At 62.9% G+C, this 27,712-nt stretch overlaps 13 protein-coding genes across 13 annotated transcripts; 4 read left to right on the forward strand and 9 right to left on the reverse strand.

The window, feature by feature from the left end:
* Window positions 1-20: 20 nt before the first annotated feature.
* COLE_02771 (uncharacterized protein) lies at window positions 21-1,354 on the reverse strand (the record flags this gene model as incomplete). Its single annotated transcript, XM_018424990.1, has 5 exons — window positions 21-50; window positions 104-355; window positions 419-573; window positions 606-995; window positions 1,144-1,354. The coding sequence occupies 5 exons, from the start codon at window positions 1,352-1,354 to the stop codon at window positions 21-23; spliced, it is 1,038 nt and encodes a 345-aa protein (XP_018278256.1).
* A 396-nt stretch (window positions 1,355-1,750) lies between these two features.
* On the forward strand, window positions 1,751-2,326 carry COLE_02772 (uncharacterized protein; the record flags this gene model as incomplete). Its single annotated transcript, XM_018420399.2, has 2 exons — window positions 1,751-1,781; window positions 2,136-2,326. The coding sequence occupies 2 exons, from the start codon at window positions 1,751-1,753 to the stop codon at window positions 2,324-2,326; spliced, it is 222 nt and encodes a 73-aa protein (XP_018278257.2).
* Window positions 2,327-2,914: 588 nt separating this feature from the next.
* On the reverse strand, window positions 2,915-5,371 carry COLE_02773 (uncharacterized protein; the record flags this gene model as incomplete). Its single annotated transcript, XM_018419289.2, has 1 exon — window positions 2,915-5,371. One exon carries the CDS (start codon window positions 5,369-5,371, stop codon window positions 2,915-2,917), a length of 2,457 nt encoding a protein of 818 aa, XP_018278258.1.
* Window positions 5,372-7,402: 2,031 nt separating this feature from the next.
* On the reverse strand, window positions 7,403-9,378 carry COLE_02774 (uncharacterized protein; the record flags this gene model as incomplete). Its single annotated transcript, XM_018423419.2, has 7 exons — window positions 7,403-7,621; window positions 7,654-7,827; window positions 7,861-8,084; window positions 8,120-8,724; window positions 8,774-8,860; window positions 8,918-8,947; window positions 9,092-9,378. The coding sequence occupies 7 exons, from the start codon at window positions 9,376-9,378 to the stop codon at window positions 7,403-7,405; spliced, it is 1,626 nt and encodes a 541-aa protein (XP_018278259.1).
* A 771-nt stretch (window positions 9,379-10,149) lies between these two features.
* COLE_02775 (uncharacterized protein) lies at window positions 10,150-12,109 on the reverse strand (the record flags this gene model as incomplete). The annotated part of the gene is made up of 2 exons (XM_018421408.2): window positions 10,150-11,605; window positions 11,718-12,109. 2 exons carry the CDS (start codon window positions 12,107-12,109, stop codon window positions 10,150-10,152), a joined length of 1,848 nt encoding a protein of 615 aa, XP_018278260.1.
* A 620-nt stretch (window positions 12,110-12,729) lies between these two features.
* On the forward strand, window positions 12,730-13,113 carry COLE_02776 (uncharacterized protein; the record flags this gene model as incomplete). The annotated part of the gene is made up of 1 exon (XM_018423420.2): window positions 12,730-13,113. One exon carries the CDS (start codon window positions 12,730-12,732, stop codon window positions 13,111-13,113), a length of 384 nt encoding a protein of 127 aa, XP_018278261.1.
* Window positions 13,114-13,252: 139 nt separating this feature from the next.
* Window positions 13,253-15,145, reverse strand: COLE_02777 (uncharacterized protein; the record flags this gene model as incomplete). Its single annotated transcript, XM_018423421.2, has 2 exons — window positions 13,253-14,420; window positions 14,964-15,145. 2 exons carry the CDS (start codon window positions 15,143-15,145, stop codon window positions 13,253-13,255), a joined length of 1,350 nt encoding a protein of 449 aa, XP_018278262.1.
* Window positions 15,146-16,197: 1,052 nt separating this feature from the next.
* On the reverse strand, window positions 16,198-17,582 carry COLE_02778 (uncharacterized protein; the record flags this gene model as incomplete). Its single annotated transcript, XM_065626231.1, has 3 exons — window positions 16,198-16,763; window positions 16,803-17,396; window positions 17,507-17,582. 3 exons carry the CDS (start codon window positions 17,580-17,582, stop codon window positions 16,198-16,200), a joined length of 1,236 nt encoding a protein of 411 aa, XP_065482500.1.
* A 664-nt stretch (window positions 17,583-18,246) lies between these two features.
* Window positions 18,247-20,232, reverse strand: COLE_02779 (uncharacterized protein; the record flags this gene model as incomplete). The annotated part of the gene is made up of 3 exons (XM_018420401.1): window positions 18,247-18,740; window positions 18,785-19,594; window positions 19,626-20,232. The coding sequence occupies 3 exons, from the start codon at window positions 20,230-20,232 to the stop codon at window positions 18,247-18,249; spliced, it is 1,911 nt and encodes a 636-aa protein (XP_018278264.1).
* Window positions 20,233-20,762: 530 nt separating this feature from the next.
* On the forward strand, window positions 20,763-22,030 carry COLE_02780 (uncharacterized protein; the record flags this gene model as incomplete). The annotated part of the gene is made up of 2 exons (XM_018421409.2): window positions 20,763-20,959; window positions 20,995-22,030. The coding sequence occupies 2 exons, from the start codon at window positions 20,763-20,765 to the stop codon at window positions 22,028-22,030; spliced, it is 1,233 nt and encodes a 410-aa protein (XP_018278265.1).
* Window positions 22,031-22,282: 252 nt separating this feature from the next.
* Window positions 22,283-22,735, reverse strand: COLE_02781 (uncharacterized protein; the record flags this gene model as incomplete). The annotated part of the gene is made up of 3 exons (XM_018423423.2): window positions 22,283-22,300; window positions 22,332-22,551; window positions 22,608-22,735. 3 exons carry the CDS (start codon window positions 22,733-22,735, stop codon window positions 22,283-22,285), a joined length of 366 nt encoding a protein of 121 aa, XP_018278266.1.
* Window positions 22,736-22,997: 262 nt separating this feature from the next.
* Window positions 22,998-24,585, forward strand: COLE_02782 (uncharacterized protein; the record flags this gene model as incomplete). The annotated part of the gene is made up of 4 exons (XM_018421410.2): window positions 22,998-23,045; window positions 23,113-23,317; window positions 23,441-23,609; window positions 23,667-24,585. The coding sequence occupies 4 exons, from the start codon at window positions 22,998-23,000 to the stop codon at window positions 24,583-24,585; spliced, it is 1,341 nt and encodes a 446-aa protein (XP_018278267.1).
* Window positions 24,586-24,827: 242 nt separating this feature from the next.
* Window positions 24,828-25,904, reverse strand: COLE_02783 (uncharacterized protein; the record flags this gene model as incomplete). The annotated part of the gene is made up of 2 exons (XM_018426730.2): window positions 24,828-25,816; window positions 25,874-25,904. The coding sequence occupies 2 exons, from the start codon at window positions 25,902-25,904 to the stop codon at window positions 24,828-24,830; spliced, it is 1,020 nt and encodes a 339-aa protein (XP_018278268.1).
* Between the last annotated feature and the right edge of the window lie 1,808 nt (window positions 25,905-27,712).

Consider the following 27,712-nt stretch of genomic DNA (forward strand, 5'->3'; position numbering starts at 1 on the left):
ATGCATGTCTATGTTGTACACTACCGAGAGACGAGAATGAAGACGAGGAACTGGCGTGAGTGAGGCAACGGGGCGATCCTTCGGCACTCGGAGTAAAACTTACGAAAATGATCAGCACACCAAAGATCTTGAGCATCAGCCAGCGATTACTGCTGATGCTGGCATAGTACTTGAGCAGCTCACGCTGTGCGCCCGACACGTTTGCTGAGATGTCCGTGACGTCTGCGTCGATGCGCTGCACCGTCTCGCGCTGCTCGGCGACCATGTTGGCGAGCTGTGAGAAGATCTGGCCCAGCTCGGCGATCGTGCTTTCGATGCTTTCGATTGCTGTCGATCGCGACTGGATGTAGTTGTCCTGCGGGTCAGTAGGGTCCAGCTGAGTTCTAATCCGCGCCACTCGGCCACAACTCCGACTCACCTGCTGTTCCACCAGCTGAGTCTGCATGTAATCGCCGCCCTGTGGTCCGTCGATGTTGAGCGCAAGGAAGTCGTTGCCAGCGTCTGGCGGCGCACGCGACTTGCCCTTCCGGTCATCGGTGCCTGCTCCTGGTCCGCTGGCGAAGAGGAGTGAGTCTGGCGTAAGCGGGGGAGGTGGGATTAGCGACACGACTTGGGCGCCCCCAGGTGCTTCCCAAGCCCTCGCCTGGCTCGGACTCTTGCAGACTCACCCTTCGCCGGCGGCAGCACAGCCGCATTGCTCGCCGTGTGCATGAACTGCTCGGTGCGATCTTTGCTCGCCTTCATATTCTGCGTGCGCAACTCAAGCACGTCCTTGAAGCCCATGCCCATGTTGGCGAGGCGCGACTGCAGCATCATGACGACGTTCGAGTTGTGCTCCTCGACCTGCTGCCGGCCCTTGCCGGCCTTCTGAGCGCGCACATATGCCTGCAAGCTCGCGATCTGCGTGTTGAGCGACGCAATGTCCTGTCGGATGATGTAGGTGAGCTCGGAGATCTCGATGGGGCGGTCGTCGAAGAGTGTTTTGCGCTTTGCCACTGTTGTGAGTTCGAGCGAGCGAGGGAAGGGGGAGCGAGGAACGGGGGCGAGCTCGGCTCGAGGAAGAGCAGAGTGGACAGCACCTGCTCTGAAGAGCTGGATCGATCCTTTCTCAACGCCCCACACCGGGCTCTATGCTCAACTCACACTGTGCCAGCTTCTGCAACTTTAGCGTCGTCGCATTGATGTCCTTTGCGATGTTGCCGGCCAGCCGCCCAAACTCAGACTTGCTCCCGCTCGCGCCGCCGGCCGGGAGGAGGGGAGCTTTGGCGGGATCACGCTTCGCGGGCGCGGCGGTGCGCGCGCGAATGCTCGAGAGCGCCGAGTGGAACTCGGCCGTGCGGTCGCGGGGAGGCATGGTGAAGGGGGGAGGGGGGAGGACGGGGGAGGAGGGGGAGGGCGGGGGTGTCGTGAGAGCAGGGGCGAGGCGCGGAGTGGGCGGCGGCGGGGGTGGAGAATCAGAGGGCGGTGAGGTGTCCGCCCGATGCCGGCGGTGCAGAGTAGCGACGAGAAGAAAGTTGGTGACGACGATGGACCGAGTGTCCGGACGCGCTGGCAGCAGATCAGGTGTGGGGCGTGGATGTGGGGTCGGGTGGCGAGTGCCACCGTGGTCCACGTGGCAAACGCCGAGCACTCTTTCTTGCCTTCCTCCACCATTCCACTCGTTCGTCAACAACACATCTCAGGCATCCACGGCACCACTGGACCCGCGCCTACGTACTCGAACCCCACGCGCGAGGATCCATCACCGAAAATGTCGCGTCCTGCACAGCCAGAGCTCAAGAGTATGTCGGAAACCGATCGAGGAGGGGGGACAGTGGGCGGCGTCGCGGTGCTGGCGATTACGACGGACATCAAGGGCATGGCGACGGGAAGCAAGACTATGGGACAGCTGGGGGCGCCAGCGAGCGCGGCTCTTGCGCGTAAAGGACGCCGGACTTGGGCGCGCGGTGCGCGCCCGGCGCGAGTCCCGTCTCTCGACATGTGTCACACCATGTTCTCCCAGCCATCATGTTCTCCCTCGCTCTCCACTACGTTTCCTGCCCCCCCTGTCTCTCCCCCGTCGCCGCATAGCCATGCTTCCCGACGCCTCCTCCCCCCTCCACCGCTCCGCGCGGCTTCGTGGCCGCTGACATCAGAATTCATGGACCGCCGCCTGTACATCCACCTGCAGGGCGGGCGGGCCGTGTCGGGCATTCTCCGCGGCTTCGACATCTTCCTCAACCTCGTGCTCGACCAGGCGTACGAGGAGCTCGGGGGCGGCCAGCGCAAGCAGGCTGGCATGGTGGTGAGTTTACGGCGGGAGGGGTGGGGCGGGGTGGAGGGATAAGAGGAGAGGAGAAGAGAGGGCGGAGGGAGAGCAGGAATGGAAGAGGAGGAGGGAGACGAGAGGAGAGGAGGGAGAGAAGAGGAGAAGGAGAAGGACAGAGGGAGGGTAGAGACGGACGACGGGATGACAGTTGGGGAGAGAGCGGGAGCAGGGAAAGCGACGAGGAGCAATGGTCGGAGACCGACTGGCGCCATTGCCACACTCGACCCACTAGAATCGTACAGAAACGACAGCCTCTCCTCCTCTTCTTGCCTCACCATTCCTCGCTCGCTATCACCGTTTCAATCAACATCACTCCCTTCACCTCCCTCCCCCCTGTCCTCGTGCCTTTCTCTCGCCTCACTTCTGGCCACGCTCACACCAGGTCATCCGCGGCAACTCGGTGAGCAGCATGGAGCTGCTCGACAGCATGCGGCAATAGTAGAGATTCCTGTAGCAGAATGTATTATACCCCCCAGCCAGCAAGCCAGCCAGCCAGCAAGCAATATATGCATTGTCCTGCGGCCTGAACGGTGGCGCAGGCCATTACGCGTGCGCGTCGCTCATCTCGACTAAAGTTACACTACTAACAACCGTGATGGAGTCTGTCTATTGTCTGTTCCGCCGCGATAGGAGGCCGGCCAGCAGGCCGACGATAAGGATTATACCGCACAGGCACGCGACGGCAACGAGGATGCGCAGCCGGCGCGCACGGCGCACGCCGAACCGCTGGTCGCACGTCGGCACGTCGCCCATCAGCACCGTACCGGAATGCATGGACGCGCGGTTGTCGCTGAACCCGCCGCCGGCCTTTTCGTCGAATGCGTGCCGCAAGTTCTTGAGACTGTGGAGCGAGCGCTGGGGCGCGCCCACGCCCGCGCTCGCGCCGGCGCCGGCGCTCGTGCCGGGGTCCGAGGTTCCGCTGAGCGTGCGCGAGTGTTTGCTCTTGACGCGCGAGTCGCGCTTAGCCTCCGGCGGCGGCGGGAGGGGCGTGTACGGCACAGCGACGGAGGGTGGGAGGCAGGCTTGCGCGCACACCTCGCCGTCGTGGCGCGGGGGCTCGAGGGGTGGGAGAGCCGCAAGCTCGGGGAAAACGATGATGCCGGCTCCGGCGCCGGGAGAGGGCGTCGCGCGCTGCTGGCTAAATGAAGTGGAGAAGGCGCGGCGGATGGGCGTGTGCGGTGTTCTGATCGACATGCTGCTGTCGTCCTCCATCCCCTCGACGGTCATGTCGGGCTCGGTCTGGTCGGCACCGTCATCGCTGCCGACCTCCTGGAACTCTCGGCCACCGGCACGCATCCCCAGCTTGCGCTGCAGGCGGTGGCGGAGGCTGCTCGTGGCGCTGCGCTTTGAGCGGTGCGTGTGTGTCGTGGCACTACTCGCTGATCGCCTTGGTGGTGGCGGGGTTTGGCCATATTTCTCCGGTGAGCCAGATCTAGAGCGCGACGTGGGCACGCGGCTCGGGCCATAATTTGACAGCGAGGTCGAAGCAATGGACCAGTGCGAGTAACGCTGCACCATGCGGGGGTTGGCGTTCATATTTGATGCGCGCTTGCCATGCCGCAAAAGGCGCTCGAGAACGGCAGCGCGGCGCATGAGCGCCAAAAGATCCGCCTCGTCGTCGTCGACCCACTCGTCCGTCTCATTGCTGCCTCTGCCAAGAGCCTCGCCGTTGCTCCGCCTCTTGGCGTTACGCGACTTTGTCGAGCGGCCGGATTTGTAGCTCTTCATCGAGAAACGGTTCGACTCGCGCTTGCCCCACGCAGGTGCAGGTCCACCGGCAAACGACGCCCACTGGTCGCGGAAGCTCTGGGCGGACAGACGCGTAGCAGTACGATCCGTCTTGCCCGCCTGACTCCCGCCGCCGCTCGAATCACCCACATCCGCCATGCTACTGCTCGTCTGATACCCGCCGTAGCCGAACGCGTCCGAGTGCTGGCTCTGGAATGAGAGGTGCTTTCGGGCCGAATTAGACGAGTGTGGGCTCGAGCCCTGCACCATCGCCGACGCGCTGCTCGCTCGCCGGTCACCGCCGCCGCCGCCACTAAAGGTCATGACGCCACCATGCGGAGGCGAGTTCTCTTCAGTCTCGGTTGGGTCTTGGTCGAGGAAGGCATAATGAGGTGGTGCCTCACCAGCATCTATAGCTGCCTTGAGCTCCACCGCGGCGCTGGGTCCCGCGCTCGGCGTGTACATGACTCCGGATGGCAGAGGTGGCACCGGTGGCTTGTCATCATCGCCGAGAGGCGACTTTGCGCCGGTACGCGACTTTCTTCGCACCGACGAGGCCATGGTACTGGTGGACAGACGGGTGGCGGACATGGTGGGGGTCGCGAGACTGGATGCAGCGGCGGCTAGAAGAGAGGTGGCGGCGGTGGGTGTCAATGGACGGTTGGTGGCGCTTGGTGGCGCGGTGTATGGGTGGTCCGGGAGAGGAGGCGCCTGTGATACACGCTGTTTGTGGGCAATGTTGATTGCAGCAGAGCTTGGAGCGCGTGAATCGTGATATTGCCACGACGAGTGACCAGAGTGGTGGGAGCGACTTGTTGGTGTGCGGCCCATCGAGCTATGGCTGCCGACCGAATCTGGTGAGCCTGTGCGGGCAAAAGGAGCCGAGGGTGGTTCAGGAGATTCAGTGGGCGGGGAGGCGAGCTCGACCTCTCTTTCACCCTCGAGAACGGGTGGCAGCTCGTCGGCCTCTGGAACAGCGAGGGGGTTGGGCATGAGGCCGGCGGTGGTGCCGGAAGCGAAGGACTGTGGGGAGATGGGGGTATGCCCTCCAAAGGTATATTGTGGGGAGACTGGTGTGGGGGTACGGTGAGAGGTGGAGCCTGAGCCTTGAGCTGACGAGTACGAGTAGGCCGAAGCGCCAGATTCGTGAACAGGGGACGCGGTGCGTGCTGATTGTGGTGGGGAGGGGGTGGTGGTTGTGGTTGTGGTTGTGGTTGCTGTTGCGGTATGTTGTGTTGTTCGGTGAGGAGATCCGGTCGCGGTCGCTCTTGTTGGCGATCCCGAGGAGGAGGCGGCCGTGGCTGTTGCCGTGACCGTGGCCTTTGTGTCCGACATGGTCGGTAGGGTTATGGGCTACGTCTGTACGTCACGAGGATGTCCAAGCGATGAGTCGAGCGTGGTCCGAGCGAGTGGGGCGTGGTGGGGGGCGTGAGGAGGAGGAGAGGAGGAGGAGGAGGAGGAGGATTAAAGAGACAACAAAGGCCGTAGTTTGGAAGAGCGACGTGGGTGAGGGTGTTGGAGGTTAGTTGAAGGAGCGTGGGGGTTGTGAGGAGGAGAGGAGAGGAGAGGAGGAGGAGACGGAGGGAGGAGGAGGAGGATGAAGAGGAGAGAGAGAGTGATGAAGAGAGAGACGATGATGATGATGATGAAGACGAGGAAGGCAGGAGTAGTGTCGGTGCGTTGCAGGGAAGATGGGGCCTAGAGGGGGGTGCAGGGTAGGGGGTGTAACGGTGTGCTCTATGTCCTCGACCTCTTTCGGCGCGTTATCGTGCCCCTCGGCGTTGTTGGCGATGGCGATGGTGATGGCGTCGTCGTGGCCGCGAGCGAAGCCTTGGACGATGGACTCTCTAGAGAGAAGAGCGAGTGGGGCAATGCAGAGATGAGTTGGAGAGCAGAGAGGGAGGAAGGAAGGCGCAGGCTCTCTCCGCCTCTGTGGTGGGTTGGTCCGCTCAGGGCAGACAGGGTAGGGTCTGATCCGCGGTGGATGCGGGATTCGAGCTCTTCTGGTGTCTACAACAGTCACGCCTCCTGCTCAGCCTGCGTCCGACGCCGAGTGCATGCTGCCTGCTCCTCATCACTCCTCATATGAACAGGATGCATGCTGCATGCGCACGAATGCACTCTGCGGTGCGGGCGGCATCGAGGACAAGCGAGAAAAACAAACACAACAAACCCCTGATGTTGGAGGAGAATGGCGAGACGAAACAATTCAATCAGCAATTAGAATTGATTAGGAATATTAGAGTTATCAATTGAAAGGATCGAGGGCTCCCGGCATGGCGCCGGCCGCTAGTGGCCAGGGGATCGGCGGGCGTCGCTCGACACAACGCGTCTCCTTCGTCGCTTGGCGCCGAGCTCCAAGCTCCACACCGCTCCGCGCCGACTACGTTATTGCGGCGTGCACGGGCACGGGATGCGGGCAAGCTCCATTCGACGCATTGTCCGCTCATGTCCGCCTGTCGCCTGGCTGTCTCACTCATGATAGCTACTTGGCTGACATAAGCCTTCCCGGTTCCCGTGGCCCGTGGGCTCGTAGTCGCCCCGCTCCGAGACAGTATGTATTACTATGTAAATAGACGCGACGGGCATTCCTCACGCCAAATGCAGACGCAGACGCGCCGATTCACCATGTGCGACTATTCCAAGCTAAAAACCTGACCGCCACGGCCGCCACAAACGTCCCGGCCAGACCTCGTAGTCTGCCCAACATGACTCGCAAGCCCTGGTCACTCACTCTCCTCCCTCCCTCGCTCTGCCCTCTCCGTCCCTCACTCCCTCCTCTATCCACTGTCTCTCTCCCCTCTCCCACATGCAGTTCATTATTCTCTATCTCCTCTACATACAATACCCCCCCCCTCTCTCCTCACCTACACCCTCACCCGCTTAATCTCGTCCTCCACAGCCTGTCGCCCAGCATCCGTCAGCACAGGCCGGCCATCCTCATAATCAGGCGAGAAGAATCGGGGCTCGTGCCTGTTATCACGTCAGCAAAGTTTCAAACTGGATTTAGAAACGCGGCAACCAAAGTCTACTCTACTATTCGGCAGCGGCACCAAGAGGGGAGGAAAGGGGGAAAGGGGGAACAAGCCAGACGCAGACGCAGACACAAAGTCAAACATCCACGCATCCACCGCGTCCACCACGTCGGCGCCGACGGGCCACCATGCACGCATACTTGATATGCCGTCATTGCGCGACGCGACGACGCGACGCGACGCGGCAACGACGGCGGCGACAACAGCATGCGGCAACGATAACGCGCGGGCAGAGACAAAGACGTCGCGAGGACGAGCACACGTGTGCTGTCCTGCTTCTGGCCCCTAAACAGAGCTTCCCTCCCCATCTGAGACACGCGCACCCATCCACTCACACTCTGCCCTCGGCCTTGAGCTGCGCCGCAATGTCGCGCTGTCGCTGCTCAATAGCCTGCTTTTGCTTGGTCGCCTCCCCCCAGTTCTTCGCCAGTAGGTTGCTCGTCACCGGCTCCCACAGCTGCCGCGACTCGTGCCCCTCCTGCTCTTCGAGCGGGCGCACAAGCTTGGGGATAAGCGCCAGCTCGTCCAGGTTCAGCAGGACCTTCCACTCCTGCGCGTCAGCACGCCCCGCCGCACACCCACCTTCTCCCCCTTGAGCCGGTACTTGATCGTTTTCATCCAGTTGCCCTCGAGGCTCGCCACGACCTTGTCGCCCGGCACCTGCTTGACCTTTGTCCACGACTCGGCGTTCACGTCGCCCTCGTCGTACCGGTACACGACACCTTCGAGGGCAAAGCGCGGCTTGCCGAGCCACGACTGACGTCAGCACTGACATGCACATCAACCCACCTCCTCCTTGTACTCGATCAAGGCTCGCAACCGAGTCGTCGCGGAACCGCCACGGCACGTCACAGAAATAGTGTCACTCATGGTGCCGTAGTACGCGCCCTTGAGTATACCGTTCACCTGGGCGTCCGGGTGCGTAATCTGGTACTCCTCGCCCTTGCCTGGGCCGTCGCGCAGGATGCGCACGAAGATACCCTTGTTCTGGGGACCGGGGCCAAGGCGGACCGCTGCGGCTTCAGCTTCGCTCTCTCATGCAACTCACAAGGAAATGACACCTTGGCGACAATCTGGTCGACGCACACGGCCTCAATGCCCTTCTCGGGGCAGTAGTAGTACGCCGCAGACACCGGCGGGTGGTGGCTCGTCTGCTCGCTCAGGAACACGACCGTCACCTTCTCCTCTTCCCGGACACCGGCATCCGGGTCGCGCAGGCTCGGCACTTCTTCGCCGGGCCCGGGAATCGCTTGCTTGATCGAGCTCATGTCAAAGCTCTGGTACGAGTCGTTCCGCCGCAGCTTGGCTGCCGGGCTCTTCTTGTTAGATGCCACCGAGCGGATGCTGGACGCCTCGGACGACACCTTGCCGCCGTCTTCTGGGCGCAACACGGGCGTCGTCCACCCCGAGCCGCCCGTTCCGCCATACGACGGCTCGTTGGGCAGCGGCACGTGGACGTGCGTGCGTACGATAGGCGCGCCCGTCGCCTTGTCAAGTACCAGCGCGGGGACTCTCCATGCACAGCGGAAATGTTCGCCCAGGGCAGAGTTGTACGTCTTGCCAAGGCGAGCGCGGACAAACTTGAGGTCCTTGGAGAAGAGGAAGCGCAAGACGGCGAGCATCCGTTCGAGGTCATCGCCAGAGTCACCGATGCTGGGCGTCAGGTGGCCGCTTGATGGGATGGGAGAGCACAGACACTCACGCTGCAAAGATGTCGGCCCGGTCGGCATACTGCCAGTACTCGAGGTTGGGAATCGGCTCGAGGAGCGATGCAGGTAGCGAGAGGCGGCTGGGCATTAGGAATGTGGGCGCTATCTGAGGCGTAGATCAAGCATATCAAACTCACAGATTGGCTACATCCTTCACACCGACGAGCCTGGAGTTAGCTTGCTCTGGTTGCAAAGCAGGACCGTGCTGCAGTCCAACTCCTGGAGTGTGGGGCGACACCGCGGTGGCGGTCGCAGCGGGCAACATGTCCCGACGCTACCACCTTCACGCATCGCCTTGCTTCCATACGTACTTCTTGAGCAAGCCCAACAGCACGCGCATCTTGCTCTCCTCGCCGCCGTTGCCCATCTCGGGCAACGTCGCCGGCTTTCCTGTATCATCGAGAAACGCTTGGGAGGCTAGATCCGGGATATCGCGGACAGAAGTGCGGGTGGAAGTGCGCGAGAGCGAGAGAGTAGAGTCGGCGGCGTGCGAAAAGTACGACCACATGAGAGATGTTGCAATGAGGGTTGTGATGTGAGGATTGAGAATGTATGACGGGTGAGGCGCACGGTGCGTTGGCGGGGGAGGGTGGGCCATAGGCGTCGAGGGAGAGTGCACGGATAGAGCGCATGTGGAGGCAAGTCACCGTTCATGGCGTCAGCTCGGCGCAAGAGTGTGCGAACGGAGCGGGAGGGCGGTAGTGCTCCATACAGTGCTTTTCGCTGATGCGATTGTTTACTGCGCAGTACGGCGGTGTGCCGCTGCACAGCTCGCCCGTGCAGGCCGTCCAACACAATACCGCCCAGACACGTGCGATCCGCACCAACACGTTCTGCCCACTTACCCGGATCGTCGTCGGTTGGGAGCCCGGCGAGCGCGTCCTCGTCCTTGTCTTTCTTCTTGCCGAGGAGCATGGCGGGGAGGTGGAAGAGGGTGGGATGAGAGGGAGAGGATGAAAGTGAGGATAAGGGTGGCGGAGTGGAGATGAGGTGGAGGCTGTGAGGGGGAGGGGAGTGAGTGGCCTCGAGGAGAACGCGACAGTCGAGGTCCGTTGGCGCGTTGAGAGAAAGACGCGTCCGAACGAGTAGACTGGAGAATGGAGAGATGTCAAGAGGACGTGGCTGTGGCTTGACGAGTGATCGAGACGAGCAGCAAGAGCAGCAAAGCAACAAGAGCGACAGAGTGGAGAGTCACTTGTCCCCAGGGTCTGAATGACCTCACTCCCGGACTAGGTCCGATCCACCTCCACTCTCTCCCGATGGGGCCATGCACGTGAACGTCCTTGTCGAACCACCGCTCTCGTCTTTCAACATCTATACCGATGCCAATGCCATGCATTAAAAAGTACAATTATGAATGCACACCCCTCTACACCTGGAGCCAGAGCCACGGCTGCTCGACGTAGCGCTTCCACGTCTCCGTGAACGCGATGAGCTCGGCGCCCTCGAGCACGCGGTGGTCCCCGCTCCAGCTCACCGGGCACTTGAGGACGGCCCGCGTGCCCGCGCCCTCGACCTGCGTCGGCTCGAGGTTCCACACCGAGCTCGGCGACGGTCCGTTGCCGTTGCGGAGCACCCACTCGATCTCCCATGCTGCGCGGCCGACGGCGGCGATAGCCAGGCCCCCACCAGGAGGGAGCACGGGGTTAGCGCTGCGGCTCTCGCCGAGCGGCCCGACCGAGGAGATGGTGATGTGCGGGAGGGGGCCAGGGCGGGCCGCACGCGCGCGCAGGTCGTTCAGCGCCGCGTTGACGGCCGAGATCGGCGCAGCGGGGTCTAGGCCCGAAAGCGCCGGCGTGAGCAGGCCGAGCTTGGGGTCGCTGACGGCGATACCGATGTTGGCGTCGCGCGACACCTCGAGCCAGCGCTGCTCGTCCGCCTCTTTGACGCGGGAACGCATGATGGGGTGCTCCTCGAGGGCGAGGGCGAGCGCCTTGACGAGGAATGCGAGGACGGAAGTCTTCTGGCGCTCGGGGAGGGGAGGAGCGTTGACGAACGAGCTAGGCACGTCCGCGGCCAGGTAACCCTTGGTCTCGGGAACCTTGGCGTTGGCGGCCTTCATGAGCGGGAGGAGGTTGGTGAGGTCCAGAGTGTGGTGGTAGCCAAAGTGGGGGACGTCGCCCATGCTGCCCATGGCGCGGTACATGACCTTGCGGGTGCGGCCCATCTCCATGCGCTCGGTGGCCTCGCCGCGGTCGGCGGAGACGGCAGATGGCGCGGGGGAGGCGGCCTTGGGGGCGCGAGGAGCGGGGACGGAAGCCTTGGGGGCGGGGGTGATGGCCGAGGACGACGACGACGACGAGGCGGCGTAGCGCTCAACATCCTCCTTGGTCACGCGGCCGCCGGGGCCAGAGGGCGTGACGTGCTCAAGTACGACGCCGAGGCGGCCGGCGTGGGCACGCACAGCGGGCGAGGTGCGTACGATGCGCCCGCGCGACAGGCTGCCGTCCTGGCGCGCCTCGACGTGGTCGGGGATGTCGTACACGGGCTTGGGAGCCTGGGGGAGAACGCTGGCCTCGCCCTCGAAGCGGACAGCCGTGTCCGAGAGGGGGTGGGGCTTGGGGGCGAACTTGGGGGTCGCAGAGTTGCTCTCGGTCTGAGCGGCCTGAGGCTTGGGAGGTGGCGGCGCCTGGGACTGCACGGGAGCAGGGGTCGGCTCGGGCTCCTCGTGTGCCTCCTCGGCCTCCTCGTGCATCTCCTCTTGCTCCTGTCCGTGGTCCTCGGTCGTGTCGAGGACACACAGAGTGCTTCCAACCTTGGCGATGGATCCGGCAGGAGGGCCGAGCTTGGTTACCTTGCCGGCGTAGGGTGCGGTGATCTCGACGCTGAGGATTAGCGTGTGTTTCGGGCAGGACTGGGGATCGCGGCGGGTCGGGCGACGATCACGAGATCGCGCCAACGACGGACTGGCCACGACCACGGATCAACAAAACTCACACAGCCTTGTCACTCTGCACCTCACACAGGGGGTCAAACTCCTCGACATCCTGCCCGAGCTCGACATTCCACTTGATGACCTCGACCTGGGTGATGCCCTCTCCGATGTCGGCGAGCTTGAACTGGAATGGGACGTGTGTGCGCGCCGAGGCGTTGAACGCGCGCTTCTGGGACGCTGGGGGCTGGGGCACGGGGGAGGAGCGGACGGGGGATGAGAGGGAGGACAATGAAGATGCGGGGGTAACACCAGTCCACGGGGCGCGGAGGAGTGGACAAGCGTGGACACGCGCGCGCGGAGCCACGCTGAGCAGACGGGTCGCGATTCTGGACATTGAAGTGAGGGGGCGACGGGGACGGTGGGGACGGTGGGGGGAACGCAGCACAGCCTGCATGGCGAAGACCTTATGAGGGAGTGATGAGGGGATGCATGCGCCGAGGAGGAGACGACGAGGACAAGTGCCGGCCGGAGCTTGCGTCACAACAACTGCTGACCTACCCCACATTCGCCACACTCGACCCCGCAATCCGTACTCTCACCCCACACTTCCCGCCGGCCCACGGCTCGCGGCTCACGGCCCGCTCCATCCTACCAATACATGCTCCGGACCATGCTGTGCGCCCACCTGACGCGGAACGAGCGCCGAGCGTGCATCGGCACTTGGCTCACGCTTGGATCGGGCATCCCCGAGTGCATGTCGGGCCTCATTCCGATGCTCCTGGGGATATGGAGCGCGTCGGGCGCGTGTCGTGAACGTCGCGCGTGCGAGCGCGTGTTTGATGCGTGTTTGGCGTGACGGACGATCTGCGATCTGTGCATCTGTGCGCCTGTGCATATGTGGCTGTGGCAGTGATTTGTTCAGCATTTCAACAACAGGTCCAGCACAGCCACGAGCTGGCCCATTTTAAATGACAGAGCAGGAATGTCGTGCCGTACATACTGACCCCTATCTCGTCCTAACACTACTTATCTCGCACAGAGTATTCCTATCTCCTATCTCTCACAGAATCCACCATGCCCCCAACCCTCCGCATCGCCCGCCCCTCAACCGACCTGGCACGCACGGCGCGCCAATGGGCGGCCTGGGATCTGGTGCAACTCACAAGTTTTGCGGATCATGCGCGGTTTGACGGCGTAATCCTTGGCGCGCCAGGCGCGCCCTACCATTTCGAGTTTACATTCTGCGCCGCGCACCCTGCCACGCCGTTGCACACAGACGAGGACTTCACCGTGTTCTACTATGCCGAGGAGGAGTGGGCGGCGGCGTGCAAGCGCGTAGAGGAGGCCGGGTGGAAGCGCGTCACGAGCAGTAATCCCTACTGGGAGGAACATGGGCGGTGCTATGCTGACGAGGATGGGTATGTGGTCGTGGCGGCGAGGATGCTGTGGACGCTGTAGGCTATGTCGATGCTGAATGAAAATCAAATCTCAATGCCACTCCGAACATCTCAGCTCGTCGCTGCCGCTTCGCCACGCCGGCCCATTGCCGAATCAATATGCATACACTACAGCCCGAACAACATCAAATCTAAACACCCTACCCCTCGCGCGCGACCTCCTCGACCGCCGAAGTAATAGCCTTGCACGCGGCCGCCATCTCCTCCTCAGTAATAACAAGGGGCGGGATGAAGCGGATGGTGTCAAAGCACGAGGTGGTGAGGACGAAGATGCCCTGGTCGATGATCTTCTTCTGGACGCGCTTGCCAATGTCCTTGGGGATGGGGCCGGTAGCGCCCCTCTGCGTGAGGGCGTCGTCGGTGCGGAACTCCATCGCGACCATCAAGCCCTTGCCACGCACGTCCGCGATAAGATTGGCGGTCTTGGGCGAGGCGCGGAGCGCGTGGAGCGTGTCGAAGATCTGCTTCGAGCGCGCGTTGACGTTCTCGAGAATCGGCTGTGTCTTAAACACTTCCGTGACGGCGACGGCGGCGGCGCACGCAATCGCGTTGCCGGCGTACGTGCCGCCGATGGTGCCGGGCTCCTGCTTCTCCATGATCTCGCGGCGCGAGACAACTCCCGAGAGGGGGAAGCCGTTCGCGAGACCCTTGGCGAAAGTCATGACGTCCGGCGCGAAGTTCTCGACGTGCTCAGACGCCCACATCTTGCCGGTGCGCCCGAAGCCGGTCTGCACCTCGTCGATGACGAGGAGCATGCCGTGCTTGTCGCAGAACTCGCGCAGGAAGCGCAGCCACGACGCCGGGGCGGGCACGTAGCCGCCCTCACCGATGACCGGCTCACAGAAGATGGCGGCGACGTCGGACGGCGCCACCTGCTGCTTGACAAGGAGCTCGAGCTGGATCTTGGCCATGGCCACGAGCTCCTCCTCGGGGGTGTCGGGCGACACGCCGAGCGAGTGCCAGTACGGGAAAGGGGCGGCGTAGACGCCGCCCATGGTCTGCGAGCCGAGGGTGTAGACCGTCTTGCTGCGGGTGATGGACGACGCGGCGAAGGTGCGGCCGTGGTAGCCACCCTGCATGCAGATAATGTTGGGGCGCTGGGTCGCGCGCTTGACGAGCTTGAGTGCGAACTCGATGGCCTCGGCGCCCGAGTTCCAGAAGAAGAACGTGTCGAGCGACTTGTCCGGCATGATGGGAACGAGGTTCTCGATCAGCTGGAGGTAGGGCACCGAGTAGGCGATCGAGCACTGGACGTGCGACACCTGCTGGACCTGGTTGATGACAGCGGCGGTGACGGCGGGGTGAGAGCTGATGTTAGCATGTACACTAGCAGTGCATAAATCGGATGTTCGAGGTGAAGGGAGCGGAGTTGGGCAAGGTAGTGGCGATGCAGAGAGCATTGTCAGAGGCGGGCAACGCAAGCTTCTCGATTGCATGGCCGGCACAGACATGCTTGTGTTCCCGCTGAACGTGCACACGATAATCGTGCACGCACTGCTGCATTCTTCTCGATGCAGAACGAGCATGCTGCCACAGCCAGACGCATGCGCCGCCACGAATATCCGTTTTCCCATTCAAGCGCGATAGGCGAGCTTGGCGATTTCCCCGGAGGGTGGGGCATGTGCCGGCGTCCACTCGGTCATGTCATTCTCCCTCCCCTCTGCCGTCGCTCTCGCCAACCCCGCCAACGCAGGTTGCCAAATGGGGTTCGCGTCATAGCGGCGTGGTCGAGGGACATTGCTCCCAGTCTGAGCGGCCAGGCCTTGCAGTGAGGCGTGACTCTTCGCCACTCCTCGCTCTCTGGGTCTCTACCCCGTCGTACCCCGTGCGGTATCACTCGACGCGACTCACTGGCCAAGGTTGGTGACTCCGATACCGGCGGTCAAGTCGATGTACTCCTTGTCCTGCTCGTCCCACACGCGCGCGCCCTCGCCACGCACGATGATGTGGTCGTGCAGGCGCCCGAGGGCGGGCGTGACGTGCTTTTTGTTCGCCTCGAGGAGGGCAGAGAGGTTGGCGTTGGGGGCGGGCATGTCTGCTTGAACGGAGGAGGGGGGACAGAGAGGGATGATAAGCGAGCAGGTATATGTATGCTTGCTGCCCACGACAGCCCACCGAGGAGCGCGCGAGGGGCGGAATGAATCTGACCTTTTGCGCGGCCAATTACCAAACAATCGCCCAAAAGGTCAGATATCGCCCTGGCGAGTTAGGCGATGTGCCGTTGTCCACCCCGCTCCCTGCCCCGTCTGCCCCGCCCCGTCTCGCTCGTCTACGCCTTCCGACGCCACCACCCCCCGGTATACGGCGCCAGACGCGGCTTAGCTCGCTTACGCTGATACGAGCGGCAGGAGCAAGGGCCTTCCGCCAGGCTGCCACGCCGCCGCGCCTCGCTCCACAGGCAACAGGGCCCCGCGCCGATGGTCGCCGAGGGTTTTTCCGGCGCTTAGAAACAGCTGGCGGGGAGCGCGAGCAGAGCGAGCTGGGAGCAGGCCAAGCTGACATTCCTTTCCCGCATGACCATGGTGACAAGCATGACACGGCCTCATACCTCGCCCCGTGACGTGGTGGCCGTGTCCTCCCTTGTCCGCCGCCTCCTTCAGAGCTTCAATTGCAACGCAAAGAAAGTGCCAACTCGGACCTCCCCAAAGGGTGCATGGCAAGAACGTGACTACCTTTAGATCTTGAGCAGGGACTATTCGGTGGATCAGTGGGGTGGTGAGCTCATTTGACCTTGAAATTTGACTCTCTGATGCAGCGGCCGGCCGCAAATCTGACCTCCCTCTCATCTGACCTCTTCGGCCTCGTCATGCCGTCAGCAACCGCATTCACATGCGCACACTCCTGCATGCCGCACGTGAGATGATTGACGCGACCCTCAGTGCGAGGATTAGCGCCCGGCGCTAATCCGGCGCTCGGCCCCTCGGCGCTTATCACCACACTCAGCACAGTCAGCGAAACACAATTAACAGTCACCATCGAGGCAGGCACTATCGCTAGTCACCCCCTCTATTGAAAACAACAGTGCAAGAAAATACATATGCTTCCGATGCGATGTACTGTGCTGTGCCAAGCCCCTTGCCGTCCACTACGCCCTTTTGAACACCTTCCAATCGCCCTGGAGATACCTCTTCGCGCCGAGGAGCATGAGCGCTGCGGCGAGGTAGAGCCCGCCGCAGAACCCGATGCTGATAGTGTACGCGGCTGGCCCCGTCTTCCCGAGCTTGCTGCGCGAATAGTCGACGAGCATGATTCCGAAGGGCTGGCCGACGAGGTTCGGCACACCGAGCGTGAGCCAGTACATGGCGAGCGCGCTCGCGAGGTCCGGCAGGCCGACGACGGAGGCCGAGAGCGGCGTAGACGCGCTGTGGATGGTGCCGTTCGTCGCGCCGGCGATGAAGCCGTACAGCGCCATGACGGAGAACGAGCGGCCGAGCATCCAGATCGTGAGCGTCGTCACGCCCGCGATGATGTACGAGATGATGACCATGTTGACGCGGCCACCGCGGTCGAGGAGGTAGCCCCAGAGGGGGCGGCCGACGATCTGGCCCGCGGCCAGGATCGACTGCACGGCGCCACCCTGTTTTTGGCTGAGACCCAACGCGTCCGTGCAGTACGACGCGAGGGTGTAGATCGTAATAAAGTAGCCCATCACTGGGGTCAGCGGATTCGCGGTCTGCAGTTGCGACTCACTCGTCAAAAACGCCCACATCAGCAGCCACCGGTATCCTGGGTGCCAGAACCACTTGAACTCGAGCGGCGCGCTGCGCGCCTGCACAGCCTTGTGCCGGCCCTTGAGCAAGAACACGGCGGGGAACAGGAGGGCAAAGCAGATACACCCATTGATGATGTACGTCCACTTCACGCCGAGAGAGTGCAGAAGGAGCGGGGTGGTGTTGGAGAAGACGAGGGCGCCGACGCCGCTCCCCGCCTGTCCGATGCCTTGGGCCAGGCTGAGGCGGCGGTCGAACCAGTGCGCGATGAGCGGCTGCGACGGCACGAGGATGAAGCCCATGCCGACGCCGAAGAGGACGCCCTGGCAGATGATGAAGCCTGCAAAGGACGTCGCAACGCCCGCCATGCACTGTCCCAGGCCAACGCAGAGGGCGCCGACATACAACGGCATCTTGAAGCCGAAGCGGCGGACCATCCAGTTCGCGAAGGGACCTTGGAAGACTGCGATGGCCGCGGACAAGCCGCCCACCCACGAGTAGTCAAGCTGCGTCCCCCCGTAGTAATCGTTCTGGAGAAAATAGGAGGAAAAGACGCCGTATGTGGTGTTGACACCTGGGGTTAGCGAGACCATGCGACACATCTCCTCGGGGCGCAAAAGAACGCTGGGCCACTACGGCCGTCACCCAGATGCCGGCCCTGTTCCCATTCACACACGTACTCACCCCAAGTACAAGCGTTGAGTGCGAGGATACACACCACGATGACCCAGCCATACCCGCCATTTGGCAGCTCCTCCATCTTCTCCTCCTCAATCCCGGGGTCGGTGGCCGCCAGCGCCGCAACAGTATCTTCGATCGCGGAGGGCTCTCGTTTCAGTGCCGCGCCTCCGCCGTGCGAGTGCGCGGAGCGCAGAGAGCGCGGCGACGCAGCGCGCTCAATGTCGTTCGAGTTCATGTCGCCATGGAGTGCAACGTTGAGAGCACAAGATCATTATTACTCAGCGGAGGTGGAGGAAAGCTGCACGTGTGGCGGGCGTGCCGAGCGGCGGGGCAGGGGCCGAGAGATGCCGGCATGGAGCGTAACTCCGCCGCTGGACCGGATTCCGTCCGTGGCGCATTGCGACGCATTCGGCATACGTTATTGCGAGCTACGCAAGACGCCAACGTTGTGATCTTGTGGGGGTGGTGGGCTAGCGTGTGCGGCGTAATCGCGTATCGCCAACACTCATGTTGGTCGGGCCCTGCCGCGGTAATCGCGGAGATCTGATCTGTCACTTGCGGTGACTTCCCAGTAGTCACCGAGTGCTCACGTCATGTGACCAACTCAATCAGTGCCTACACCACCAACGTTGCCGAGACCCATCTTCATGTCTGTCGGCCGGCCGGCGGAGAGTTGGCACACATCTTGATTCTACAACTGTATTGCCGAGTCTGATCTCTCTCTGTCTCTCGGTGCCCCCACCCTACCCCGCCCTCTCCGCTTGCTCCTTCTCAACCCAATCCTCGAGCTTCAACCCACCCTTCCCGAGCCCCTTCCACTCGTGCTTCGCTACACTCCCCCGATCCCTAAACCTCCCCTCCACCTCCCAGCACGTACTCATGAGCGTGGGCTCGCGCGCGTGCCACGCTACGTCGCGCACCACCCACCCGCGGCCCATGGGGCGTGCGCTCGCATTTTGCGGCGCCGGCGCTGACGGATCGTTGAACCCGCCTCGCGCGTTGCGGAGAGGCACCGACTCAGCCCGATTCAGCACCTGCACAATGCGCCCGTCCAGGCTCCAGATGTGGATGAGGCCGTCCGCCGACCCGCTGTAGATGTATGCTTGGCCGGTAGACTCGTCCGGCGAGAAGTGGCACCGGATAAGTGTACGCAGCACGCTGTGGCCGCGGTATGTCATGACCGAGCAGTCGCGAGGGTGGGCCAGGCGTTTTGGCTTCATGTAGCGCTCATTCCGGTCTGATGTTAGAGAAAACTGACAGGGAAGTCAGAAGGTAGCTCACAGTCAAAGTGCCGTTGGCCGTGAATGCTGACCGCGTCCGGTTCAAGGCTGAACTCGCTCCAGCTGCGCATCTTGCGCAGGTCGTATAATCGCGCCGCCTGGTCCTTTGAATTGACAACCACATAGCGCCCGTCGCCTTTCGGCGAAGCGTACGTGATGCCCTCGGTCGCGCCTGACAACACGCCAGAGGGGATGTTGGACGAGAGCGACCGCCTATCCCAAATCTTGACGTAACCGTCGTCGCTGCCGCTTACGAGAATATTCGTCGAGCTCTCGTCGGCGAAGCACACGGCATTCACATCGTCTCTGTGACCCAAGACATTAAGCGTGCGCCGCCCGGCATTGATGTCGTACACCATAATGCGTCCCTGCGATACGCCCGCCACGATCTCGCTGCCATCCGCCGAGAAGCGCACACTCCATATCCCGAAGTGGTCGTGCCGGCCAACGCGAAAGTCGAGCGCTACGTGCTCGGAATCATGGTCGTCCGTCTTCAGTAGGTGTACGACAGGTGTGATAGAGGAGTATATCATCCTCTCGCCGGCGCGGTCCGCGTCCGCGTCAGTCACTGTCCACCGTCCTTCCATTCCCTGCACAGTCTTGAGCGTGTGCAAACTTGATGCCGCCTCAGCATGCCGGCTCCACCGGCCCCCGCCCAGCCACCCCTCCTCCTCAGTGTCCTCGTCAGATACCACACCGGGATATCCACCTGTGACGACCTGCGTGCCACCACCACGGACGCGGCGCCATTTCTCGTGCTTCGGGGCCACCATGTCATAGAGGTAGAGCTTGAAGTTCTGCGTCGCCGTGTCTGCTGTCAGATAGCCCGGTAGGACACCTACAAAAGACACTGTGATCCGGTCCACAGAACTGGCCCACATATGGCACGGAGGCGTACTCAGCGACAACCGTGCCGTGCGAGTTGGGGATCATAGGGTCGGCGTGTGGGCGGCGAAGGGCACGATCCCGGCTCACACGCCAGGCGTACCGCTCTCCGGGACGAGTGCGCTCAGTGCGCCACGGCCCCGTTGGTCCAAAGTCTCCCGAGCGCAGCAGTGCCAAGCCTCTAGGATGGGGCTCGACCTGAGGCTTCCACCAGCGACACTTGCGGCGGTTCTCGACGTCTTGTGTCGCAAGCCTCCCTATCATTCCCCTATTCACGAGGCGTTGAAGCGCTAGGCGGGCCTGGTCGCTATCGATGCTGTGGAACATGGAGAAGAGCTGCATGAACTCTGTTGGGTCCAGTGCGAGTTCCTGCACATCGCTGTCACTGTCGTCGAACTCGTCAACGACGTACATGTCCTGGTCCTCGTCGCTGTCGTCCATGTTCACGTCCGGATCATCGGTGTAATCCCCGTCTTCATCGTCATCGTCTTCGTCCTCATCGTCCTGGTCTTCGTAATCGTCGGCCCCATCTTCCCCCGGCAGGAATTCGGAGTCGTCCTCCATGCCGAACAGCGCATCGAGGACGTCGATGTCCTGGCTCTCGTTGTCGACGTTCAATAGCCGCTGCTCGTCTATATCGTCTATATCGTCGTAGAAGCCGTCGAGACTGCTCATGATGAAGACGTGGAGATGGCGCAGTCGACCACGGAGGGATTAGCGAGCACATTGTGAGCGTCATGGGACCGTTTGCCACCCCCGACACCCTCCACAGGGCCTCCACCGGCCTCCACCGACCTCCACATGGCACACACCTCCACCACACCACGACCGTTTCACGTGCTAATCGCGTGAATTACACGTGAGAAGTCTTGGGGAAATAGACCGGGGCTAGACTGCGGTGGCCGCTGACCGGGTGACGGCCGCGCGATTGTCCGCGCGCGTGGATCGGCCAAGAGGTGCCTGCCTCCGGCAAGGTGGGAATGCCGGACTGCACTTACTTCAGCCTCGCCAAATCCACACGCTACATCTCGCGTCCCGCTCTCGCCATCTTTCCAGCTCTCATCTCCCCACTCTCCACTCTCCAAAACACCACCATGCGCGCCTCCGCCCGTGTCCTCGTCTCCCACATCCCCCGCCGCGAGGCCTTCATTGTCGCCTCCAAGCGTACCCCCTTCGGTGCCTTCGGCGGCTCCCTCAAGGACCTTAAGGCCTCGGAGCTCGGCGGCATCGCTGGTCGCGCGGCCCTCGCCGAGCTCCCCTCCGAGCTCGAGGTTGACCAGGTTTTCTTCGGGTGCGTCTTCGCCACTGGATCGAGCTGACACTCAGCGGCGTCACCCAGACGGACAACTCGACGCCCTACCTCGCGCGCCACGTCGGCCTCCGCTCCGGGCTCCCCAACGAGGTGCCCGCGCTTACCGTCAACCGCCTCTGCGGCTCGGGCTTCCAGTCGGCCATCACGGCCGCGCAGACCATCGCGCTCGGCGAGGCTGACGTGTGTCTCACCGGTGGTGCCGAGGCCATGTCCATGGCGCCCATGACCCTCGGCGGCGCCGCTCGCTGGGGCATGCGCTTCGGCCAGAACCAGACCCTCGAGGACTCGCTCTTCGCCTGCCTCACTGACCAGAACCCTAACGGCAAGCCCACGCCCATGGGTATCACCGCCGAGAACCTCGCGCAGAAGTACGGCATCACCCGTGAGCAGGCCGACAACTACGCGCTCCAGTCGCAGCAGCGCTACCAGGAGGGTCTCGCCGCCGGCGCGTTCAAGGACGAGATCACGCCCGTGACCATCAAGGGCCGCAAGGGCGACATTATCGTCGACAAGGACGAGCACCCCAAGGCCAAGACTACTATTGAGACGCTCCAGAAGCTCCCCTCGGTCTTCATCCCCAAGACTGGCACTGTCACCGCCGGTAACGCCTCGGGCATCTGTGACGGCGCGTCCGTCAACATTGTCGTCTCGGAGGACGCCGTGAAGAAGTACAACCTCAAGCCTCTTGCGCGTATCGCGTCGTACGCTTGGTCGGCGTGCAACCCCGAGATCATGGGCATCGGCCCCGCCGTCTCGGTCCGCCAGGCGCTTGCCCGCATCGGCAAGAGCGTCAACGACATGGACCTCATTGACATCAACGAGGCCTTCTCGACCCAGTGGCTCGCCGTCCAGAAGGAGCTTGAGCTTCCCAACGAGAAGTCCAACCTCTTCGGCGGCTCGGTCGCCGTCGGCCACCCCCTCGCCGCCTCGGGCGCCCGTATCACCGGTAACCTCGTCCACAACCTCATCCGTCTCGACAAGAAGTGGGGTCTTGGCGGTGCCTGCATTGGCGGCGGCCAGGGCATTGCCATCGTCCTCGAGCGTGTCTAAGTGTGAAAGAGCGTAAGATTAAAAAAACACTGTAGGCCAGCCATGTATTATTGCATAGGGTGGGTGAGAGGGAGAGAGCTGAAGGCGCGAACTGGCCGAGGAGAAGATACCAGGAACAGAAGCATGTTAGATGCTAGGTATGTTGCTGCAGTGAGTCGAGCCGTCAGCCAACGCGTCCCTGGAGATTGTCATAAGGCGAGCCAGATGCATGCGGACCGGGTATACATGACGGGTATCGTTGGTGGTACAGGCCTAAGCACGCCCGGGCATCTGTGGTCAGCGCGCTCACTCGCTCGCGCACCTGGATCTTGTGCTCGCGCTGGAACTTGTTGAACTCCTCCTCCTTGCCCTTGTACGTCTTGACCAACGTCTCAAGCACCTCCTTGATCCCCCCGTAGTTAGTCTCGAGGGCGGGCACCACGTCCTTGACCGTGCGCTGCACCAGCACACCTCCGATAAGGCGGTAGCAGGCGCGCTCAGGCTCGGTCTTGGTGAGCGGCTGGAGCGTGTTCAGAACGAGGCTGGCGTCAGCGACCTCCCGACGGTGCCCACTCTCCGCCGCCGACGCTCTACTCACGCGTGCTCCTCCAACTCGCTCTCGAGCTCGCCGATCTTCTGGGCGAGGTTCTGCAGCTCTGTGCGGTAGCGCTGGAAGAGGACGGGGACGTCCTGAGGCGAGATCTTAGGGTCGGCTTTTGGTGGCATCGTCGTGACGTCGTAAGCGGAGTCGAAGTACGATGTCGCGTCGAGGTCGCTGCTCGATGAGCTGCTCGTCATCTCATCTCAGATCGAGCATCTCGAGCCCGGATAGCCACGTGACGGCGAATCACGTGGCAAAGTCCGCGGGGTTAAATTTCGGCGTGGCGTGGCGGGGGGCCAAGTTCTTTTGTTGCATCCAACACTTGCGCTCACCACCAAAACGCTGCTCGCCGCACCCACCGTCGACAGCGCCCCGGACCCCACCACCATGTCCGACTGCGTTGCCATTGCCCCCGAGCTGCCCTTCCGGTCACAGGTGCGCTTTCCCGCTCCCGCCGAGGCCCGGGAGGACCGGGGACACATGACAGAGGTTCTGACGCCAGATCGCGGAGACGCTGCAGCATGCGTCCCGGTCTATGCCGCCGGCCGACCAGGTTGCTGCGCGCGAGCTCCTGAACACGTTTGACAAGCAGCTCAAGCCTGCGGACGGCTCGGAGCCGTCCACCGAGACCAAGCGCGAGATCGTGCGCAAGGTCGTCAACACCTTTGTCGAGACGAAGGGCGCGCTCGAGGCCGCGAAGGAGGGAGGTGAGTTGCGGGGGAGCGCGAGACGCTCCCTTCCAGAGAGGGGATGGGTGGGGAGATGGAAGACGCGACGCGTCGCGTCGCCCCGTGATGCGAAATACACCTCGGGACGCGCTGACATGCCAGAGGCCGAGTCGTGCAGCCTTTTGTTGCAACACGTGATCGCGGACAACTTTGACACCAAGAGCGAGGAGTACGCCAAGCTCGTCAAGAGCGTGGCGGAGGCAGTGCGCGTTGGCGGCGAGGCAGCAGCTGAGGCCGGGCGGCCAGGAAAGGTTGAGATTGCCGAGCGCATGTGAGTGGCAACTAGCAACAGGCGCTCCGCCTCCGAATTTACAAGTACTGACGGCAGCCTCACAAACTCGTACAACTTCTTCCCCGCCGAGTCCCCCCTCCGCCCCGCCGTTCTCCAGACCCTCATCACGCTTCTCGGCGCGGCCGACGACCTCTCCGCCCTTCCCCTCACCCCCGCAACCCTCATCCCGGCCCTCAACCAGTGGTCCACGTCCGAGGAGGAGAAGGTCGCCTTCCTCACCCACGCCGCGGGCGTGTACGAGAAGGCGGGCGAGCTTTCGCGTGCCCTCGACTTGACGGTGTTGGCGCTCGAGCGCGCCATCGACGCCAAGACGGCCGAGCACGCGCTTGCCCTCGCCCTTGCCCTCCCCAACCGCTTCGACGTCGACGACATCCTCAAGGTGCAGGGTGCGCGCGACGCGCTGTCGGGCCCGGCTGACGAGCTCGTCGACCTCTTCACCAAGGTCGACGAGCTCGCGGCGGTCGAGAAGGCCGCTGCGTGGTCCAAGACCAACGCCGCGTACGTGGAGAAGCTCGGTGTTGCAGGTCTCGACGCCGAGGAGGTCCTCCGCAAGGTCCGTCTCATCGCCCTTACGACGCTGGCCGCGCGCAGTGCGACCAAGGAGATCACCTATGCCGACCTGGCCGGTGCGCTCAAGGTCGACGAGGCCGATGTCGAGGCATGGGTTATCGATGCGATCCGCGCCGGCCTCCTCCAGGCCCGCCTGAGCCAGCCCCAGAGCATTGTCCGCGTCATCTCTGTCAGCAGCCGTGGCACCCGCCGCTTCGGCAAGGACGAGTGGCAGCTTCTGGAGAAGCGCCTGAGCGAGTGGAAATCGGCTGTCGCTGAGGCGCGCGCCACTATCGAGAGCGCTGAGGAGGTTGCTGCCCAGGGGCCAATCACCAACCAGCGCAGGCCGCAGCAGCGCCGGCAGCAGGGCCAGCAGGAGCAGCAGGAGGAAGCCACCCAGGCGTAGACTATAGGTTAGTATGCATGTGAGATAGCCTTAGAGGGGTGTGCAGAGGCAACGCATTTGTGACGCTCCGTTTAACATCGTTCTCACGCGCTCTCAGTTCTTGACACGGATACATTCAACAGGGTGGTTCGAGCGATATCTAAGTACTGGAGCAGGTACGTATCGCATGGAGTAAATCAGTTAGAAGACGTGCGGACTTATGAACACGGCACGTTAAGATATGTTGGGCGGGTGTTAGAGGCCTACTGGCGGACGACAAGCGCGTCCGTCTCGCCCTCAGCGTAGGACGGCAGAGCCTCCTCGATGTCGGCGTAGCCGGCCTCAGCGGCCTTGCTCTGCGTCTTGCGCGCAGCCTTGTTGGCCTTGTAGGCGGCCTTGGCGGCCTTGCGAGCTTCCTTGCGCTCGGCGCGACGGGCGCGGCGAGCCTCGCGCGATCCGCGGTGGCGGAGACGAACGGCAAGGAAGATGAGGCTAAAGAAGACCTGGAGAATCGAGCCGATGAGCGCGCCGAGCACGAAGCCGCGAAGAGCAGGCGGGAGCTCCTTGAGCGCGTCGCAGAGCTTGAAGCCGGCCTGCTTGAGCGAGTACTCCTTGTCCTTGTGATGCTTGTGGCCGTGGTGGTGCTTGTGCTTGTGCTTGAGCTTTTTGCCGTCCTTGTGCTTGTGGTGGTGCTTGTGCTCCTTGTGCTTGTGGTGGTGCTTGTCCTCGTCATCATCAGCCTGCGCCTTCAGCTGCGCCTCAAGAGCTGCGTGAGCCTTGTCCTCGCCGAAGATGGGGAGGATGTGGGCGAACTCGGCGTCGGCAACGGGCTCATCCTCAGGCTTCTTGGGAGCCTTGTCGTGGTGGTGACCGTGGTGCTTGTGCTCGCCCTCGTGGTGATCACCCATGTGGTCGTGGTGGCCGTAGCGCGAGACGGCCGAGGACCAGGGCTTCGGCTCACCAAGCCCGAGACGGCTGAGGAGGCCCGAGAACGAGAAGCCACCCCACTTGCCATGACACGGCTTGCGCTCGCGCTGCGAAGGGACACGGCCGGCCTCGACGAAGATCGGGGCGTGCTCGCGGTGGTGGCCGCCGAAGTGAGGGTCGCGCGCGGCAATCTCCTGCGCGCGGGGGTTGACCTCGGCGGGAAGGTCGCGCTCGATACCGGCATGACCGACGCGGAAGCGTGAGAAGTCGAAGTCAACTTCAGCGCCGGGGCCGGGGCCGGGGTTGAACGCGGACGCGGTCGCGGCTGGGGTCAGCTTGGGAAGGGGGGAGGGCGGAGAGAATGTTGAGTGGCGCGACTCACCGAGCGCGACGACAGCGAGGGAGAGCTTCATAATGAGTGTGGGTCTAGCCCGGGGGGCGGAGTTGGTGCTCTTGATGTAGATAGAAGTGAAGTTGAGGGGAGTAGAATGAGAAAGGTGACGATGAAGAAGAGAGAGATGTCCTGCACAGCTGAAACGATGGGATGGGTGGCGGCTGCGACCTGCTTCTCACGCTTCATAATGCCCGACGGCCTAATTCCCTTTTGATCCCGCTAATCAAAGATGCGTCCATGACTTGAAAATGGCTGCATGGCTGTGCTCTGTGGCCGAAAACATACCCAGGCGTGGAGCTCGGTCTTGCTGCTGTCTGCGCCGCACAGATCCAGAGCGTCAAACTTCACAGAGCGGTTACAACACTTAAGCAGACGAAAGACAGAGCCCCGGCCGGCCTGAGGGCATTGAGCGAGAGTACTCGCTTAGCACACGTAGACGATTCCCTGCGTTCCGCAGCGACACTTGCCTTCTCCATTCCTCATTGTGATAAGGGTGATGCCATATGCTGATCCTCTGCTGCTACTCTACACCTCTATGCGGAGACTGGGGCCGCCGACCCCGCCGCCGCTGCCGCTGCCTGCGCTTGCAAGCTCTGCATCACGGGGCTGAGCTGGTGCTGCACCGTGATGAGCTTCTGCGCCTCCTCAGGTTTACCGAGCTCGCCGGACACAAGTGTGCCCAGACGGGGCGGCGTGTTGGGCGAGATAAACTCAGTCTTGACGGGGATCTTGACCTGCGCGAGTTTGAGAGCCTGCTTGGCCACCTCCTCACGGATGCCGCCACCTGCCACCTCCATCACCACGCGCCCGGCGGGCACACGGCACGCCCAGTACTCGAAGGCTCCCTTGCCCTTGCCCATACGGGTCTCGTTGCCCTTGACGCACACGGGGACATCGGGGAAGACGCGGAGGTAGAACTGGATGTTAGCCGGGCACCGAGGGGCGACTGTTGCCAGCAAGCAGTTTCATGCGAGTAAGGCTGCGGGATAGCGAGAGGACCATCGCGCGTTCCGCATCGGCCAGCCGTCGTTGATCCACCCGTCCGACTACTCACCTCAGCACCCTTGATCGGCTTGATCTTGCGCTTAACCGACTCGCGGATCGAGGTGAGCTGCCCGGCCGTCAGGCGGACGGCAGAGAGTAGGCGGAGGCCATAGCCATCGAACTGGAGCGTTGTACCCTTGATCGAACCGCCCTGGGGTCAGCATAAAACGTCAATGGCAGCTGCAAAGCAGCTCGCGCCAATCTCCTGCCGGTTGCGGTCCGAAACTCAGTCGGTGCACGCGGAATCGCGTCCGCTCCGCCGGTCTTATCCCGACGCTTCGCGCAGGCTGAAGCCGCAATCGCTCCGCGTCCCCGCAGCGCGATGGCATCCCTTCCCACCTCGCTACGCCGCAATCAACTCACAGTCGGAAACTGTTGTCAGCGCAGCCTTCCCCCGCGAACTCACCGACGGCCGTCCCTTCTGGCTCTTGCGGTACTTGGTTTTCCTCGGCGCCAGCTGCCCACGGAAGCGCACGCCGAGCGCCGCAAACGGCGACGGCGCGACAGCGGCGGACGGCGCAAACGACGGCGCTGGCCGACGGAACAGCCCGAGCGAGCTGAATGCGGAGCGGAGCATGGCGGTGGTGGACGCAATACGCAGGACAGTGAGGTGAGTAGAAGTCAGCGAAATCGCGCGGCCGGTGGAGGTGCCACCCACGGGAATTCGGGAAAAGCCGCCGCGGCCGGACTGGACTGACTGGCTCGCGCTCGCTGGCTCGGGTCGGGCTCAGGCTGGGGCTGGTGAGCTGTAGCGACCACTTCATATCTCGAAAACAGCCAAAA

This window comes from Cutaneotrichosporon oleaginosum, assembly GCF_008065305.1.
Source record: "Cutaneotrichosporon oleaginosum strain ATCC 20508 chromosome Unknown ATCC20508_contig02, whole genome shotgun sequence".
Classification (NCBI taxonomy): Eukaryota; Fungi; Basidiomycota; class Tremellomycetes; order Trichosporonales; family Trichosporonaceae; genus Cutaneotrichosporon; species Cutaneotrichosporon oleaginosum.